Consider the following 15873-nt stretch of genomic DNA (forward strand, 5'->3'; position numbering starts at 1 on the left):
AAATGATTTTGGATCCTTTTTGCAATCTGGTAAGAACAATGTGCTGCTGGACTAACGAGACGACGCTTTGCAATTATCTTTGAGTCCTGCAGGTGGGAGTCAACAGTTTCTCCTCCTGACAAGACTGGAGTAGAGATCCAACGAAACCCCGAACACAGATATTTTAATGCACCCAAACTCCACATATAAGAACACTGAATTGTTTGGATCTCTTACAGGTTGTTTTGGGTCATTTCACTTACCTTTGCTTTGGTGGTTTTTTATGTGGCTGTTTTTAAGGCGGTTTTTGTTTCCACAGATCAGCCTGAGCAACTCTACACCTCTCAATATGACTCAAAATGAGTCAAAATAAAGCTTTATCTACTCCTTATTGTATTAGTACAGAATAATGTGATTTTGGATATAGTCATCACCCCTGTCCCTTTGCTTTTAACCTTTATTAGGCCAGATAGCGTTGACAAGAAAGAAATGAAAGAGTGCAGGGGAATGACACGCAAGCCACGGCCAGACTCAGGCCCCAGCATTAGCCTTTGGCATATGGACTGCCTGCTTAACCAGATGACCTACAGTGACACACCAATCAACCAGTCAGCTTCTTAATCTGCTTCCCTACACATTCAAAGCTATGATTGGTCAAATTACCAGGGAGTCAGGCTGTATACGTGTAAAACATAGACAATAAATAAAATAATGAATATGAATTAAAAACAGTACAAAACTTTCAACAGGAAGACGCAGCTTTCAGACTTGAGGAAGTCTGAAAGCCTGATTGGACACAGGCAAAGCAAATGCAAGTTAATCTTCAGCAATAGTTTTCTCAGTACTGTGCTCGGCTAACACTGGTGAAGGAAAAATAGTAGTGCATGTGACAAATTTTCATCATGCCAGGCAAAGTTTTAAAACTGATGATGATATAAACAAATAAACAATGACACTGTATATCCAAATTGGATATCATATATACAATTAGAATAGTTGTCTCACAGCTGAACAGAAAACTACAAATTGTTGATTTGTAAAAAAAAAGAAGAAGAAGAGATTAAAATATAAGCCACATTTTTCCTCCCATTCAGTTAATTTCACTGAAGCTCGCCAGTCGCACTGATAGTGTTGAACGCACTTTTATTGTTTAGGTGTCAAATGTAACAGTGTCACCATTCAGAGAGGGATAAAGAGTAAATGGCCACATAAAAAAATATAAAATCAACAATGAAAATGGTCACACGGGGAAAGTCTGCTTCCCGTGGCAACATAGATGTACAGTTGAGACAGTGTCCAGATCCAGACATGTATGTGTTTGATTTGCACGTTTTTTTCTCCACAGCCTACAGTAATCTCAGACAATAAGAGTCCTTTTTTTTGTTCACTAGCCATGCATACAGTTGACAGTTCCACATGTGTTGAGTCAGTGTCTTCATAGGAGCTGGCACTTTTTCCATACAAAATATTTACACTACCATTTATTATTCTTATTATCACCGCCGCCTCCGTCGGTGCTATTTGTTACTATGAATTTGAATACTCTGAGCACATGAAGGATGGCATCAGGATGTCGAAACTGTGGAGCGCCACATTTCATATTGATACCAGAGGACGAAAAGAAAAAAAAAGTATGACAAATGTTGGCATCTTCACTTTAAATGTCACCCATTCCTGAAAAGAGTTTGGAGAGACGGTCTGCGGAGATATTCAAACACTGAAATCGCTCTTTGTCCCGTCAGGATGAAGCGGTTACTTATATTACTACTCAGCAATCTGCTGTCAGAGTCTCCCGGAGAGGAAAACAAAACATCACACGATATGTGAAAGACTCCGCTATGCTTACTATCATATCTCAAAGTGAGAAAATAGGAAAGAGATGATTGCACCGTTGTTTTTTTGTTTTTGTTTTTTTAAAGAAAGACACCGACTTATCCTTTTTCTCTCCATTCCTTTTTTTTTTTTTTGAACAGCAGAAAAAATAAAACTAAGAACATTGAGGCGCTTTCAGGGAACCTCTTTGGTTCAGCCCTGTGATGAGTAGAAAAAAAACCCTCCGCCAACCTCTGCTCGAATTAAACTGGGAGCAACATTGTACATAATGGAAATCAAATGCTTCTTCAGAAATCTGTCATGTGTGTTCAGCAGCTACTTGCAACAGAGTCATGGTAACAGGAAATGCGTCTCAGTGGTGTGTCTGAAAACTGCAATAACAACAGTTATTTCTAGCAGATTGTTTAGGAAGCTGTAATGAATAAAGATCCCGATCTGTTATTCTTTGCTGACAATATTTGCTTCCTCATAACGGAATAACTTAAACAACAAACAAACAAACAAAAAAGTGTAAAATAAGGCGAGGGCATGTTCTGTTTGTCATTTGTCAATTACCTTTGCGGCAAATTCCTGGCAATTTTCATTCAAAATGTACGCATTACTCACGTGTTATTATTCTTATTAATCGTGTCACTGCAAATGTTATGCTCCACTCACTTGGTATCCATTGCGCTCAACTGTGATTTTCATCTTCAGTTTAATCGGCATGTGCATGTGTGTGTCTAAGTGTGTATCTGTCCACTGCAAGTCAAACAAGTTCCCTCTAAGTGGACTTTTGCCTGGTCTGTTCCTGGTACACCCCCCCCCCCCCTCCCCAGGGCTATTGTATATTGCAAGAGGAGCAGCAGGGGTCGTCCTTGTCTGGCTGAGCGGCGTAGTCCATCTGCCGAACGATCTCGGCGAACAGTTCGTCTACCATAGTTTTGCTCTTAGCCGAGGTCTCCATGAACGGGCAGCCCCACTCCTCGGCTAGAGCCTGACCTTCGCTGGATGATACCTCCCTCTCGCTTTCCAAGTCCACCTTGTTCCCCACCAAGATAACGGGAACCTTTTCGTACCTGAAAGCACACACAGACCGACGTCAGTTTGTCAGACACACAGGAAAAACAACTGCTGCATGTGTGGCAAATCAGAGCTTTTTATTTTATTATGTTTTTCCCATAAAAGTGAAAAGAAAGGCAATTCCCCTTTCAGAACTTGGTTTTAGCAAATTCTAAATAAGAAAAAAAAGCGCACAGTGATTAAAACCTTCATCTGTTGCACTTACAAAAATCATAATTATTTAAAGGAGATCTGACACATTTATTTCAAGCTCCATATTTTTATTCTACTAAAGTAGGTTTGCATAATGGAATTTAGGATCATCTTTATTTATCTGATAGTGGGCATTAGTGCAGCCCCTCAGTTCATCGTGTATCTAGAACAAACTGTTCCAAACACTTTTTCCTTACAGTTGACCTCTCCTGATTGGCTGTCCCATGCAAACAGAAGGTTTGAAGAACAGGTGGGTGGGGCTGAGATGGCCAGTCACAACATACAGAGCAAAGAATAGAAAAAACCCCACCTCTACTATCTCTAACCGAGCATCTGAAGCCAAAGCTCTTGGCTCACATTGATTTCCAGGGCAGACACCGATATCATTATTTGAATCTTTGGCCTTGTTTAATAAGTGCATCCACTATTTTAACAGTACAAGTATGATAGACAATAAGAAAAAAAAGTATAATAGCCTCTTAAAAAGAGGCTGGAAGCAATAGGCAATAGGTAAGAAAGCATCTTTACTGGGTTACTGAATTATCATTGGGCAAATGTGAAAATGCTAACCACTGAGTCAGCACCTCTAGCAAAATATTTATGATGATTATCACCACTATCAACAGAAGATTCAACCTAAAAATCAATCTAAAAAGCCTATGTGGACTTTACATCATGGCCACTGTTTGAGCTTGCTGAACTCACGTGAACTAACATGCACGCATGGCTGGAGTGATTGAAACCTAAGAGAAAAGGTTATTTTTTCCATAACAACGACAGCCTCTATTCAGTTTCTCCAGTTTATTATACTGGAAGTTGGTGGTTTCACCCAAAAAGCTGTTACTGTTATCAGCAGCATAATTCTTTCTTAATATACCAGTTTTGCATTTGCTACATTATCCACTCACGTGACCATTAAATTAACATCAATTCTCAGCCTCTGTTTAATCCCTTTTTGACATCTTTCCATCTTTTATCTTTTCCAATCTCTCTAACAAAACAAGCCTGGATCTTTGACAAAAAGGATCTCGGTGGTTATTTTTGAAAAGCTCAGCTGGGTGAAAGAGGTGGGCTCGTTCTGACTGAAAGGTCGCAAGAAGGATAAAGATGAAAGTGTTTCCACTTTAGCATACGAGTGGACTCTGAGTGTGGGAGGAAGCTTTTTTCAGATCAAGAACCAGAGCGTCACCTGCTTCATCTACCGTAAACACTAAGTGTAAAGCCTGACCCAGTACAGCAGAGGAAACGGGTACTATAGCTGTCACCCCTGAGGGCAGGAAGTGGCCATAATCCTTTGAGCTCTGAACTCCTTGGCACGTAGCTAAAGCACAAAATGTCACTGTGGAACTGGACTACTTTGAGGACAGCCAGAGGATGCGGTCGGTTAAAATAAATAGGCTGCTCTATAATTACTTAAAAAGAAGCAGCTGAGATGCATTTCCACCAATATGATCACTACATCAGTTTTGATATTGGGGAACATGGCGGGCTTCTGAGGCACTTTGTACACATCAGAGGAGATAACAAAGCTCAAAAACATCAGAGAGATAGCAGATCATGCGTGTTCGCATCCTTTAAACAACAGGTTGCTATTTCTTTCATGCTTATCAGTATGCAAAACGACCGAGGGGGCGCTTTCCATCTGTCGGACCTGTCGTTTGAACCAAGTTTAAACGTCTGTGTTCACTTCACACTTCACAGCACAGTCAAATTTAACCCGAGCACCTGTCAGCACCATTAGGATTTTCAAATTCTGCACTCGCTCTGTGAATTATAGATGCCTTTAAGTTATTCACCAAAATTAATATCATCCTCATCCTTGTTTGTTATAATAAACTGGTAAAGAAGGAACTGGCTACTGTTGAAAAGACGGGGAGTCTGGAGACTACTGTGAAGCCTTTCCAGGCTGAGCAGCCAGAGCGTTTCTCAGAGGTAAGGGGGGCTGCAGGTTTCAGCGTTAAATAAGCTTAAACTAGCCGACTTTGATCTACCCATGAATACATTATCCAGCGAACTTTAATCTCAACTATCCCGTTCTGTTCCCAGGATGAGCCGAGAGGAGCTACCTGAATTTAAGAGACAATCTCTGAGGTCGGTCGGTCGGTGTGTGACCAAAAGTGTTGAGCTAGGCAGGCAAACTGAATGAGAAACAACATGTTATGCTTCTCAACTTTAACATTCAGCATGTCGTGCCTAAGTTCTCATTCGCTGCATTCCTGGTGTCAGTAAAAACAGCAAGGCTGTGATTTTTCTGAAAACTTCTTTGGATCTAGTTGGTGGTAGGTTATATTTAGCCTTGAACCTTAAATTCCCTTTCCCACCTTCACTGAAAACCCCCCAAACACTAAGCATAGCTGTGGGTGGGCAGATTGAAAGGCAAAATCTTTACTTTTACAGCTGCATCCATTTAAAAGGGCCTCTGTGTTTAGTTGGGCTAATGATGCCATTTTGGTAGGTCCTCCATTCAGCTGTTGTTTGTCTCCCACTCTAAATCACTCAAAGAGGTATGTATCTTGTACCATCAGATGTTGTTTCACACAAGCTCTCGCTTTTCTGCTCTAAACTGTTTGCACAAACCCAGCAAATATGACAGAAACACTGAGGTTATTCCACAGTACAAAACTGGTTTCAGTTCAGTTCAGGAGGGCAAAACCTACGCAATAGAAAACCTTATGTTGATGTTGTTTCCATGGACAACAGTGGTACGGTTAAAGTAGAAGCGAAAAAAGTCATATTATCGCAACAAAGAAGGCACGTTTTTCTGTTATTTCACATGTGTTGGTTTTTAGAATTTTATCGAACAGATTTTCAACTCACCAGTTATTAGTCAACTCACATCAATCCTCAAATTTAAATAGTAACGTGTTCCTTTAATTTCTTTGAAGCAGTGGAATGAAGTGAAACAATGAAGAAGTGAAGCTACATGTACACGGACCCTGGCATGGACCTTACTCTTCAGCTTACTCCACACATTTTAAGTCAGAAATGTTCACGTTGGTCTTCTTAAGGTAGTTCTTCACCAGGAGCTACATATGTTGGGTTATTGTTGTGTTGGAAGACAAAGCGATGACCCGGACCCAATTTTGCTGCTGACTAGTTGGAGTTTTCTTCCACCCTGACGAGATTCCCAGTTCCAGCTGAACTAAAGCATTCCCACACCATAATACTTATGTGTTTCACAGTAGGGATGGTGTACTCTGGGTTGTATGCCTCTGCCTTCTTTCTCCAAACATAAGCAGAGTCTCTGTGGCCAAAGAGCTCAAAGTGTCTCCTCTGCACGAGTGGACTTTCTCTTGCTCTGCAACTTCAAAGTCCCTTCAAAGTTCGAGTGATTGTATGTAAGACAGATCTCGACTTGGCTAAGATTCACTCTTGGCTGTTCTGGGGTCTCTCACTAGTTTTCTTTCCAGCTTCTTTGAAATCTTTAACTTCTACCTCTTGCCATGCTTTTTCTTTGCTGTGTGACTGTCTTTGAATTTCCTGATGATACTTCTCACTCCAGTGAAAACTTTTGTGCACCCATCTCCTCCTTTGTGTGTCCAAACTGATTCCTTTTGTTTTTGGCATGCTGCTTTCTCAGGTGACAGCTAAACTCTTGCTGAGGTTTTTATACTGTTTGTAAATTAGAAGAGAAACCTCAGTTTTAGCTTGATTTAACAAGATTTGTGCGTTACAAAGATAAAGCACATTGCACAACAGTGGCTTGTGCAATGGCTCTTTTTCACAGTGCAATAATATCAACCCTGGTAATCCCTATTTTGCTAAACTGACGATCACTTGCTATGTTAAAAAAGTGCTAAAGTGTAAAACATCTAGTAAAAAAAACAAACAAAAAAACCCCTAACTTCATTATTTTTGTTGTCCCAAACAGCAGAAGTATCTTAAAATCACATTAAACTGTGTGTGAGTGTGCCACATGCTTTTTTTGGTCAGCTGTTTGCAACTTATGCAGCTCGTTTGGGCCTCATCATTACAGGAACACAGCACAAAGGCATCTGGACCCAAAGAAGAAAGGGTCTATATATAGTCATAATAACAGAGAAGAAAAGCGGCAGTCCAAGGAGGTGTGAGACAGAGGCTGCCATGGATACTAAGGCTCACAGAGACTCGGCGTTAAGGTTGTCGGCCAACCACTGGTGGCTGATACAAGAAAGTAAGGCTCGACTGTTGCAGAAAACACAGGCCAAACGAATTACTGAGCGGGATTCGTTTTTGCTGTGACACAAACAGCACAAACAACATGTCGCTCTTTAGCCTTCGGCTTGTGAGCCTGATGCCAGAGGCAGTGGAACACTCAGACTGCAAACATCAAATTCAAGCTTGCTCAGACACAGCTTATCAATAATGCATGATGCAGATCAACTCACACAGGCCTTGCTGACAGACGGTAGAAACCGGCTGCCCAAGAGCCACTGGTTATGACTCGGGGCAGCAGCAGGCAGGAAAGGCTGTGTGCTGGGCACCCCTTCCCTGCGAATAGCATTTTTGTAGAGGGTCTTCAGTTTAGCCAGGGGAGAGAATTGAGCTGAGTCAGAAGGCAGCACAAAGCTCCTCTTTTTGCCACATTAGGGCACCGAAAGATTTAATCAGGAATGGCTTCTTTGACCCACGGCAAGAATGCAAAGATTTTCCCTTTAAAACAAGCAATAATATATGACAAGTAAAACACTTTAATTCTGTTTGGGATGGTTATGAGAATTCATTATTTGCTTCCCAAAGCCTTCAAAAATCGACCCCGTTTACTGATGATAAACACACTGGCCAAGAAGTGCCAAAATGGACAAGATAAATGAGTACTGAACTTGACAGACTGTACAGATTTCCTTGGATCTGATTTATCACAGCAATACTCTGGCACACTAGCAGGTCTCTGTGGGTGATTATGCTGTCTGACACAAATTACTTCTCTTATGAAGTACACGGCCAAACATCTAAAATGCAAGTACCATTTTAGTAGAAATTTGTCCGGGTTGAACAGTCGGTCAGTAATACGCTTTGAATAATTCATTGAAAAGTTCTAACCGGAAAATACGGCCCTTATCCTTTCATATCTGTAAAGGATGATATTTCCCTTTTATCATACTGTCAGTATCAACCTCATGATTGAAAAAAAGTTGAAACAGTTAGTCAGAAATCTCACTGGACCACCAGAAAAAAATTCAGTTTGACGGCATACTTCACAATAAAAGAACAATTAGGATGCATAAAGGAGATTATTAGTTTCCAACTTCAGCTCTTAAGGGATTTTTATGGAGATTTGTTACAATAATCGCAGTAAAACTTGGTAAATAACCAAAAAAATCACTGAAACTCTTGCTAAGGTACAATGTAACAAAAGATCGGAGAATGAACACACGTCAGGAGTTCTGCAACAGCTGAACAGTGTAATTAATTACCAGAATACCATCTAAACAGAGTGTGCAATATAATAGCTTTTATGTTTCCTGGCTCAGTTTTGCGCTGCTGACTCCCAAGCTGTTTACTTGTCCTGCTCCCTTAACAAGCCACAAACCTGGAATAATCTGAAAAAAGCAGTGTACATCAGAAATGACTGATCACTACTTTGGATCATATTTAATACTTTTTTGTTCTTTGTTTCTCTGTTCTGCTAACATGCACTTCTCATGCACTTCCCCGGGCTCTGAGGCTTAGACACAATGGTGCTTTAAATTAATTGCTCAGCTGGCATTCCACCTTAACTCACAGTGGCAGTGGTAAGATGCAAAGGTTTGTCACATTTCTTAATTTAGCAAGTAGGCCTGCCTGACAATTAGTCCGCTAAACATTAATTGAAATAGAGGGTCTGATTTCGTGGACACTTGAGGTTTGTTGCAGGAAAAAAAAACTTACATAAAGTCTCACACTCTACAACAGGGTTGTCAAACATAAGGCTTGGGGACCAGAATCAGCCCGGTAAAGCCTCCAATCCAGGTCATTAGACAAGAAGTGAAGGAGGACATAGATTTTGGAATTTAAAGTGTATTTTAATGATTTTACAGCCTATCCTATTGATAAAGAGCTCCCCCATCACCATTAATACTACACCAAAGGAATTAAGTAACAGATAAACAGTTAAACAACAAAAAAGTTCTTCTTTTTCCACTATGGTCTGTAGAAATAGTTTGTTTTTGTTTGTTTGTTACAATGCTTCCACAGTTAAAAAAAGAAGCTTTTTGTGAATTAACAAAACCTTTCTACTTTATAATTATGGACAGTCTGGGCAATGATCTACTAGAACTTTTATATAGCTTTCATTTATTTATGGCAATTTAAGTCACGCTGACCGATTTCTTTCATTTTCCTCCACAGCATTTCTTTCACGTAGAAAAACTGAGACACAGTTCTGAAATGGCACTTCTTACACTTACACTGATAAAGGGGAGTTTCACTGGTCTGGCCCACTTAAGATCACAGTGGGCTCTATGTGGGCATCAATATAAAATGAAATCCAGAAAAGTGGGATTGTTTTGAGAAAATAAAAGATAAACACAAATCAGGTTACATACAAATGATCCAGTTGGGCATTCACTGACCGCAAACATAGCTTATTTAAAATATGTAAAACCAGTGTTAAAAACTTTATAATTAGCATGTTATGGTCTTGTTAACAAGCTAGGTCCCTTCACTGTTATGCATGTAAAAAAAAAATATATATATATATTAAGAGCATATTATTATTACATTTTTGCATTTCTCTGAACAATCACACAGTATTAAGAAAGTTATTGCATGCAAATTTGTGTTGATTTAAAAAAAATTTCGGTTTACTTTACTTTACTATTTACTTTTACATCTGTAACCAAATATTGCAGTACTGTATCTCAAAGACTGAAAATTGTCTATATTTTGATGTATGAGTTATGCATGGGCTAATGAGTTTTTTCCCCCCCTAAAGGATCTGTATTTTTGGTGCAGTGATAGTTTGACTCGACTCCTGATGGAACAGTGGATGTTTAGTGACATATGGCTTACAATGTAACAACTAATGACAGCGGACTATCTGTGTGGGATATCTAATCTATTGGCAACACTACCACACTATCTATCCATACATCCATTTTCTCAACTGCTTATCCAGTTCAGGTTCGTGGGGGTGCTGGAGCCTACTGCAGCTGTCCTTGGGCAAGAGATGGAGTACACCTTGGATAGATTATCAATCCATCACAGACCTAACGCACAGAGACAGACAATCATTCGTGCTTACATCTACACCTATGGTACAGCTAATTTGGAATCACAAATGAATCTAAAATGCACTTCTTTGGACTGTGGAGGAAAGCTGGCATACCCGGAGAGAACCTGCACAGACGCAGAGGGAACATGGAAACTCCACAACAGAAAGGAGCTCAGCCAGCCAGGAGATTTAACCCGGAACCGTCACGCTGCGATACAACAGAATAAATGACTGCATACTGGTAGCGCTGCAAAAACTTTACTTGCTTTATGAGGTGAGTTAATGTCCCACCAGCTGAACTAGTCTGATCCTTTTTGAAGTTGTGACTTTTAAAACAGATGAGAAACAACTTCCTGGTGTTTCAAAATTTCTCAGGGAGGTGAAGTACTCATAACACTTTTTTTTTATAGCCAAGCCATTGTGAAGTAATCAGTATTGACCTTTAGCTTTATTCATTTCCCCAGTTTTCACAATAGACAAAAACCACATCACATGGACCTTGTCCTTGGGAGCTGGCTTGCTCGATTTACATTCTCGCAGGAACCTCCGTCAGGTGACATTGAGAAAAGTTCAGAACTGCAGTACTTGAAAACTTAAAAAATGTAAAAAATGAATAAATGTGCAGAGGGCCCAGCAACAGCAACAACCACTGCAGTGCCAACAGCAGGGTTTATTATGCTATCCTGTTTCACCACTTTCTTCCTCACTACCCTCACACGGTACTTGTATTTCTACTCTCTGAAGTCACCAATCACAACACATCCCTGGTATATAGCTAACTGCAGCTGAAGTGTGGAGCGACGAGGTCCCCAGTGAGCACAGGCAGGCCAGGGTGTAATCATGTCCACCCAGGGCCCCTGTGCTAACGCCTGCCTGTGCTGCTATCAGCGGGCACTGATAGAAGCTGACAGGGTTCAGAGTGAGAGCGACACGCAGCAGCGCCTCTGACCTGAGCGACGGGCGATACGGTCGTAACCGGTCATCAGTGTTTTGTTAGTGAGGAGCGACAGAGAGGGAAAACAAAAACAACGCCAATGCTGTTCACACAGTTGCTGACAGGATTTGCCTGAGAAACCTGTGAGTGCTTCACTCGGGTGTTTTAAAAGGATAATCACACCCTTTTCCTCTCTAATGTTACCAGTAAGTTACCTCATCAATCTACATGATAATAGTCATGTCTTTACTTTGTTTTTCCTACTGCCAGTAGTCATTTACAGCATTTCCCACAATGCCTTTCGACAGAACATGCCCGAACGTGTTGCATTTTAGCTGTGGGTCTTAGGTGAACAAAAGCATGTCTCCTTGCAGTCAGGAAAGCAAACGAGCAATTCAAAAATGTCTTAATGATGAAATGTCTTTATGAGCATAAACTGTAACTTCTTCATTGCCTTCTGTGACACGTTCCTCACCATGCAAATGATGAAATTCAGTGCAAATTAGTGAAGCATTCAGAGTCCTCAATGTTCCCTGTAAAAAAGTATTGAAAGGCCCAGAATACACTGCTAATTTTGGGTATCATATCAGACAGTCTTATCCAGTTACATATGATAGTGTGACAGTTTCTGTTTACATTTGCAGTTACCCAATGGGACACATAAGGCTTAACAAACGCAATGAATGCATTTACTTTTAGAATAGAAAAGTAAATGGGGTCATAACAACCATCTGCCTCTCTTCATTGGCAGTGAGGCGGTGGAGAGGGTGAGCAGTTTTAAATTCTTGGGGGTAACTGTGACCGAGGACCTGTCCTGGGGCAACCATATCACCTCAGTTGTACGGAAGGCCCAACAGCGCCTCTACTACCTGAGGAGACTGCGGAGCGCACACATTCCCAGATCTCTGATGTTGAACTTCTACAACTGTGCCATCAGCAGCGTTCTGACGTATGGATTTCTAGTGTGGTTCCCCAGCTGCACCAAGGCCGATCAGCAAGCACTCCAGCGGGTGGTGAAAGAAGCTGGCAGAATTATTGGAACAAGTCTGCCAGAGATCAGTAATATCTTCCCCACTCGCTGTCTGAGGAGGGTGCACAGTATCCTGCGGGACCAACATCACCCTGCGCGCCACCTTTTCCATCTGCTGCCCTCAGGGAGAAGGTACAGGTCTATACAGGCCAGAACATCCAGACTGGCCAACAGCCTGTATCCACAGGCTGTGAGGCTCCTGAACTCTCTGCCCCCCTCTCACGGACAATAACCATATCCAACTTCTTAATAGCAATGAACTGGTCTGCATTGGTGCATCATATCTTTATTCTCTTCCCCCTCCTGCCCCCCCCTCTTTCTTAAATAGATAACTATCATATCTGATATCATATCTCACAGTACAATAATATTGAATGGGTTGCATTGTTGTATTTTGTCATGTTTCTCAGGTCTTTGTCTGAATTTCTACGAACATTATTGCTAAGGATTGTCTTATTGCATTGGAGTCACACTGGGTTAAATATGTACACTTGGGTTTTAAGGGGTATTTATTATTTTCTTCTTTTTTTTGGGTTGTATGGAAGCCCCAAACGCAATTTCATTGTTCTTGACAATGACAATAAATAAATAAATACTAATACTAAATACTAAATGAAATGTTTCTCGTTGCAAGGTTAGTAGCAAACAAGGTCGATTTCTGCTGATGTTAGAAAAAGTCTGAATAACCGAAGGAAATGTGCACGCTGCCATTCAGAGCCAACTTTCTGAAAGCAGGAGTGCATACAAAATGTAGGTCACAGCTTAATAATCGCATTGAATATGACATTTTTAAAGAAAAAAAAAAGCACAATCCTAAGTTTTAGATGTCTAACTCCCCATGAAGCCCAGCACCAAATTAACTGCTGTGTGGGAGTAGTGTTGTGGAGCGCGATCTTTCTGCTACGGAAAATAAATTCTGCTGTCATATCAGACAACGGCACCAGACTCAGTGTTAGGTGTGAAAACACAAAAGCCTGGCTGCATCTGCCCCGTGAGCGCACGCGCACACCATTTACATACAGGACGACACACGCTCGCGCAGCAGACTCAACATACCTCTACTCGTACTCAACTCGCATGGGAGAAACATGTTGACCTCATTCTTTCATCGGGAGCCACATAATAATAGGATTGTTTAGAAGGTGCATTTGACAAAAAAAGGGTCTAAATCCAATTAAGTGACAAAAACTAAAGACAACCTATAAAAATAAACATCCACAGCATGATTATATTTCATTTTGAGGTGGAAGAGTGGAAGAACTGTGACAAGGGAGGGACAAAAACCTTATCCAACTACAGCATATAGTAAATAACAAGATTATTAAATGGTATTAACTATAAGTTGATTTCAGTAGGGTTCTTCTTATTCTCTCCGGAGCCTATTTGACTCTCTGAACTAACTGTAACAAATCCATTGACACCTACAGTGACTGATGAACCCACACAGTCGCAGCCCAGCGCACAGTGCCTGCACACTGGAACGCCGAAGCGGAGCTAACAAATACAGGACATTAACCAATCTGATCTGGATGAGTTTTATAATCTCATGCTATGTCAGCAGGTGAGCATAGAGCATACAGTACAGTGTATCTGCACAGTACATTGGCCTAGAGCAAAGGAACACCAATAACATGACAGCTCCACGCAGCCTCAGCTAACCTCTCCCATGTATCAATCAGCAGCTCACTGTGGTGACCTCATATCTGGATCATCTGTGCAGCAGCTCTGAGACATCAGGCTTTCCATTGTGCTGCTCTTCCTAAACAGCTTGTGCAGCTTCTTAATTAAAAACACGGTGACTCCTCTGCAGATCTGTGCTTTCAACAGTCCCGCAGCTTTTTTTGTTTTTTTCAGCCACTCTTTCTTGAAAGCTCTCTGCAGAGCCTCTCTTGCACTGAATCCTGGGTATTCCCGGTTGGGTGTCTCGCAAAGGTTGCAGCATCCAGTGGACACCGAGCGGCACTAGACAGCAGCTTGGCAGATCACTGACACTATTTTGTTTTGCTCTGACAGGAAGACAGACGTGTCTTCGCAGAGCTGAGGGGTAGGAAGGATCAGCACTGTTGTCCTGTTAGTAAACACTTAAGTGAGACATTAGAACGTCTGCAGGAACTTAATATGCTGGGTCAGAGGCATGGGGGCAAGAAATAGGGGTGAGACCTGGAATACCATAATAGGCATGGAGTGTTGCTGCCTTAAAGATGCATAACATCTCCAAGCAGGCCGAGATCTATCCTGAAACTACAGGGCCCATGAGTCCAGCATATATTTGTGAAAAACAACCCCCAACAGCCACACTTAATTATGGAAATTACTCTTTTTTTCCCCAGCACATGATTTCACCAACCTTTTCACTCTTATGATCTGATCCCTCATCGGCTTTATGTCCTGGAAGCTTTGCTGGTTGACAAGGCTGTAGACCAATATGAATCCTTGACCGTTTTTGATGTACAGGTCGCGCATTGAGGCGAACTGTTCGGTCCCAGCGGTGTCAAGGATCTCCAGCACCGAGGGCGAGGAGTCCACCTCGATCTCCTTGCGGTAAAAATCCTCTATGGTGGGGTCGTACTTTTCAATGAACGTCCCGGTCACAAACTGCACAGTGAGGGCGGATTTCCCGACCCCACCGCTGCCCAGGACCACCACTTTATACTCGCGCATCGTGGGATTTAAATCAAGTCGTAAGGTATCAATCTCCGCGCGTCATTGAAATCAACGCAAAATGCTCCAGTGCGAATCACGCTCACCATTCGTGTCCCATTCTGAACGGGCTGTCAATAACACAGTCTTGTTCGCTGCTGCTCAGCTATGGCAGAGCACAAAGACTCGGCACCTCAAGATGGATTTCATTGTAGATATTCCCCCCATGCAGGCCAGACACTGACAGTTATACGAGCATCCGAGGACTGAAAGTGTCCGAAAAATGCGCAAAGGGAGAAAAAGAAGCTCGCCCGATGATGTTGAACGTGCGGGTGTTCATCTGCTTAGCTCACCCCTCTCTGTACTTCATAAAAAAACAAACTTGCTCCATCGAGGACGCTGGGAAAACGCTGGCTTAGCCTCGGAATGAACTGCAGGCACGATTTTTTAAGCTGTAGACCGCCTTAGAGAAACTCTCCCAAATTAAAGTGCCCTGACTTTCAGTTAAAGAACTTGCGTCTCTTTGTTTCTGTTTCACCATCTCTGACATGTCTCCGCTTCTCCCCCGCTCTCCAGTGCGATTCCAGCTGCCATACTCTCGGGTGGAGACCCGCGGCCGCTGCGTTACCAGCCGGTCCCCACTCGGCTCCCGTACCGAGGCACCAAAAAAAAAAAGAAAAGAAGAAAAAAGGAAAAGCCTGTGGATCCTCCTTCGTCAGATGGATACGCGAACAGCCCAATGGGCGCTTCCGCTTTCTGTACACCTCACATGTGCCTGAATGGCAGCCTCACGGAGGCAGCCAGTGAGATTCGTCGCTGACATTTCCGTTCATGTGTTAAAATTCCCATCATTCGGTTGCCCCAGTGACATCCAAAGAGAGCTCATCCAATCACGGAGGCGGCTCGGGGATGTGTATCCAAGAGGAGGTGAAACGCACCGGATGCTGTTGCTATGGTAACGCTGCATTAAAAAAAATAAATTTTTTTAGCTGCGATCCGACTCGAGAGTGAAAAGTCACTCACCTTGTA

The 15873-nt window shown here is 42.0% G+C and overlaps 1 protein-coding gene across 1 annotated transcript; it reads right to left on the reverse strand.

Moving 5' to 3' along the window:
• Positions 1-1105: 1105 nt before the first annotated feature.
• rap2aa (RAP2A, member of RAS oncogene family a) lies at positions 1106-15522 on the reverse strand. The gene is made up of 2 exons (XM_080901994.1): positions 14552-15522; positions 1106-2870 (listed from the first exon to the last, which is right to left on the reverse strand). The coding sequence occupies exons 1-2, from the start codon at positions 14863-14865 to the stop codon at positions 2633-2635; spliced, it is 552 nt and encodes a 183-aa protein (XP_080758120.1). The 5' UTR covers positions 14866-15522; the 3' UTR covers positions 1106-2632.
• Positions 15523-15873: the final 351 nt, after the last annotated feature.

The sequence above is a fragment of the Rhamphochromis sp. 'chilingali' genome (assembly GCF_963969265.1).
Source record: "Rhamphochromis sp. 'chilingali' genome assembly, chromosome: 14".
Taxonomy (NCBI): domain Eukaryota; kingdom Metazoa; phylum Chordata; class Actinopteri; order Cichliformes; family Cichlidae; genus Rhamphochromis; species Rhamphochromis sp. 'chilingali'.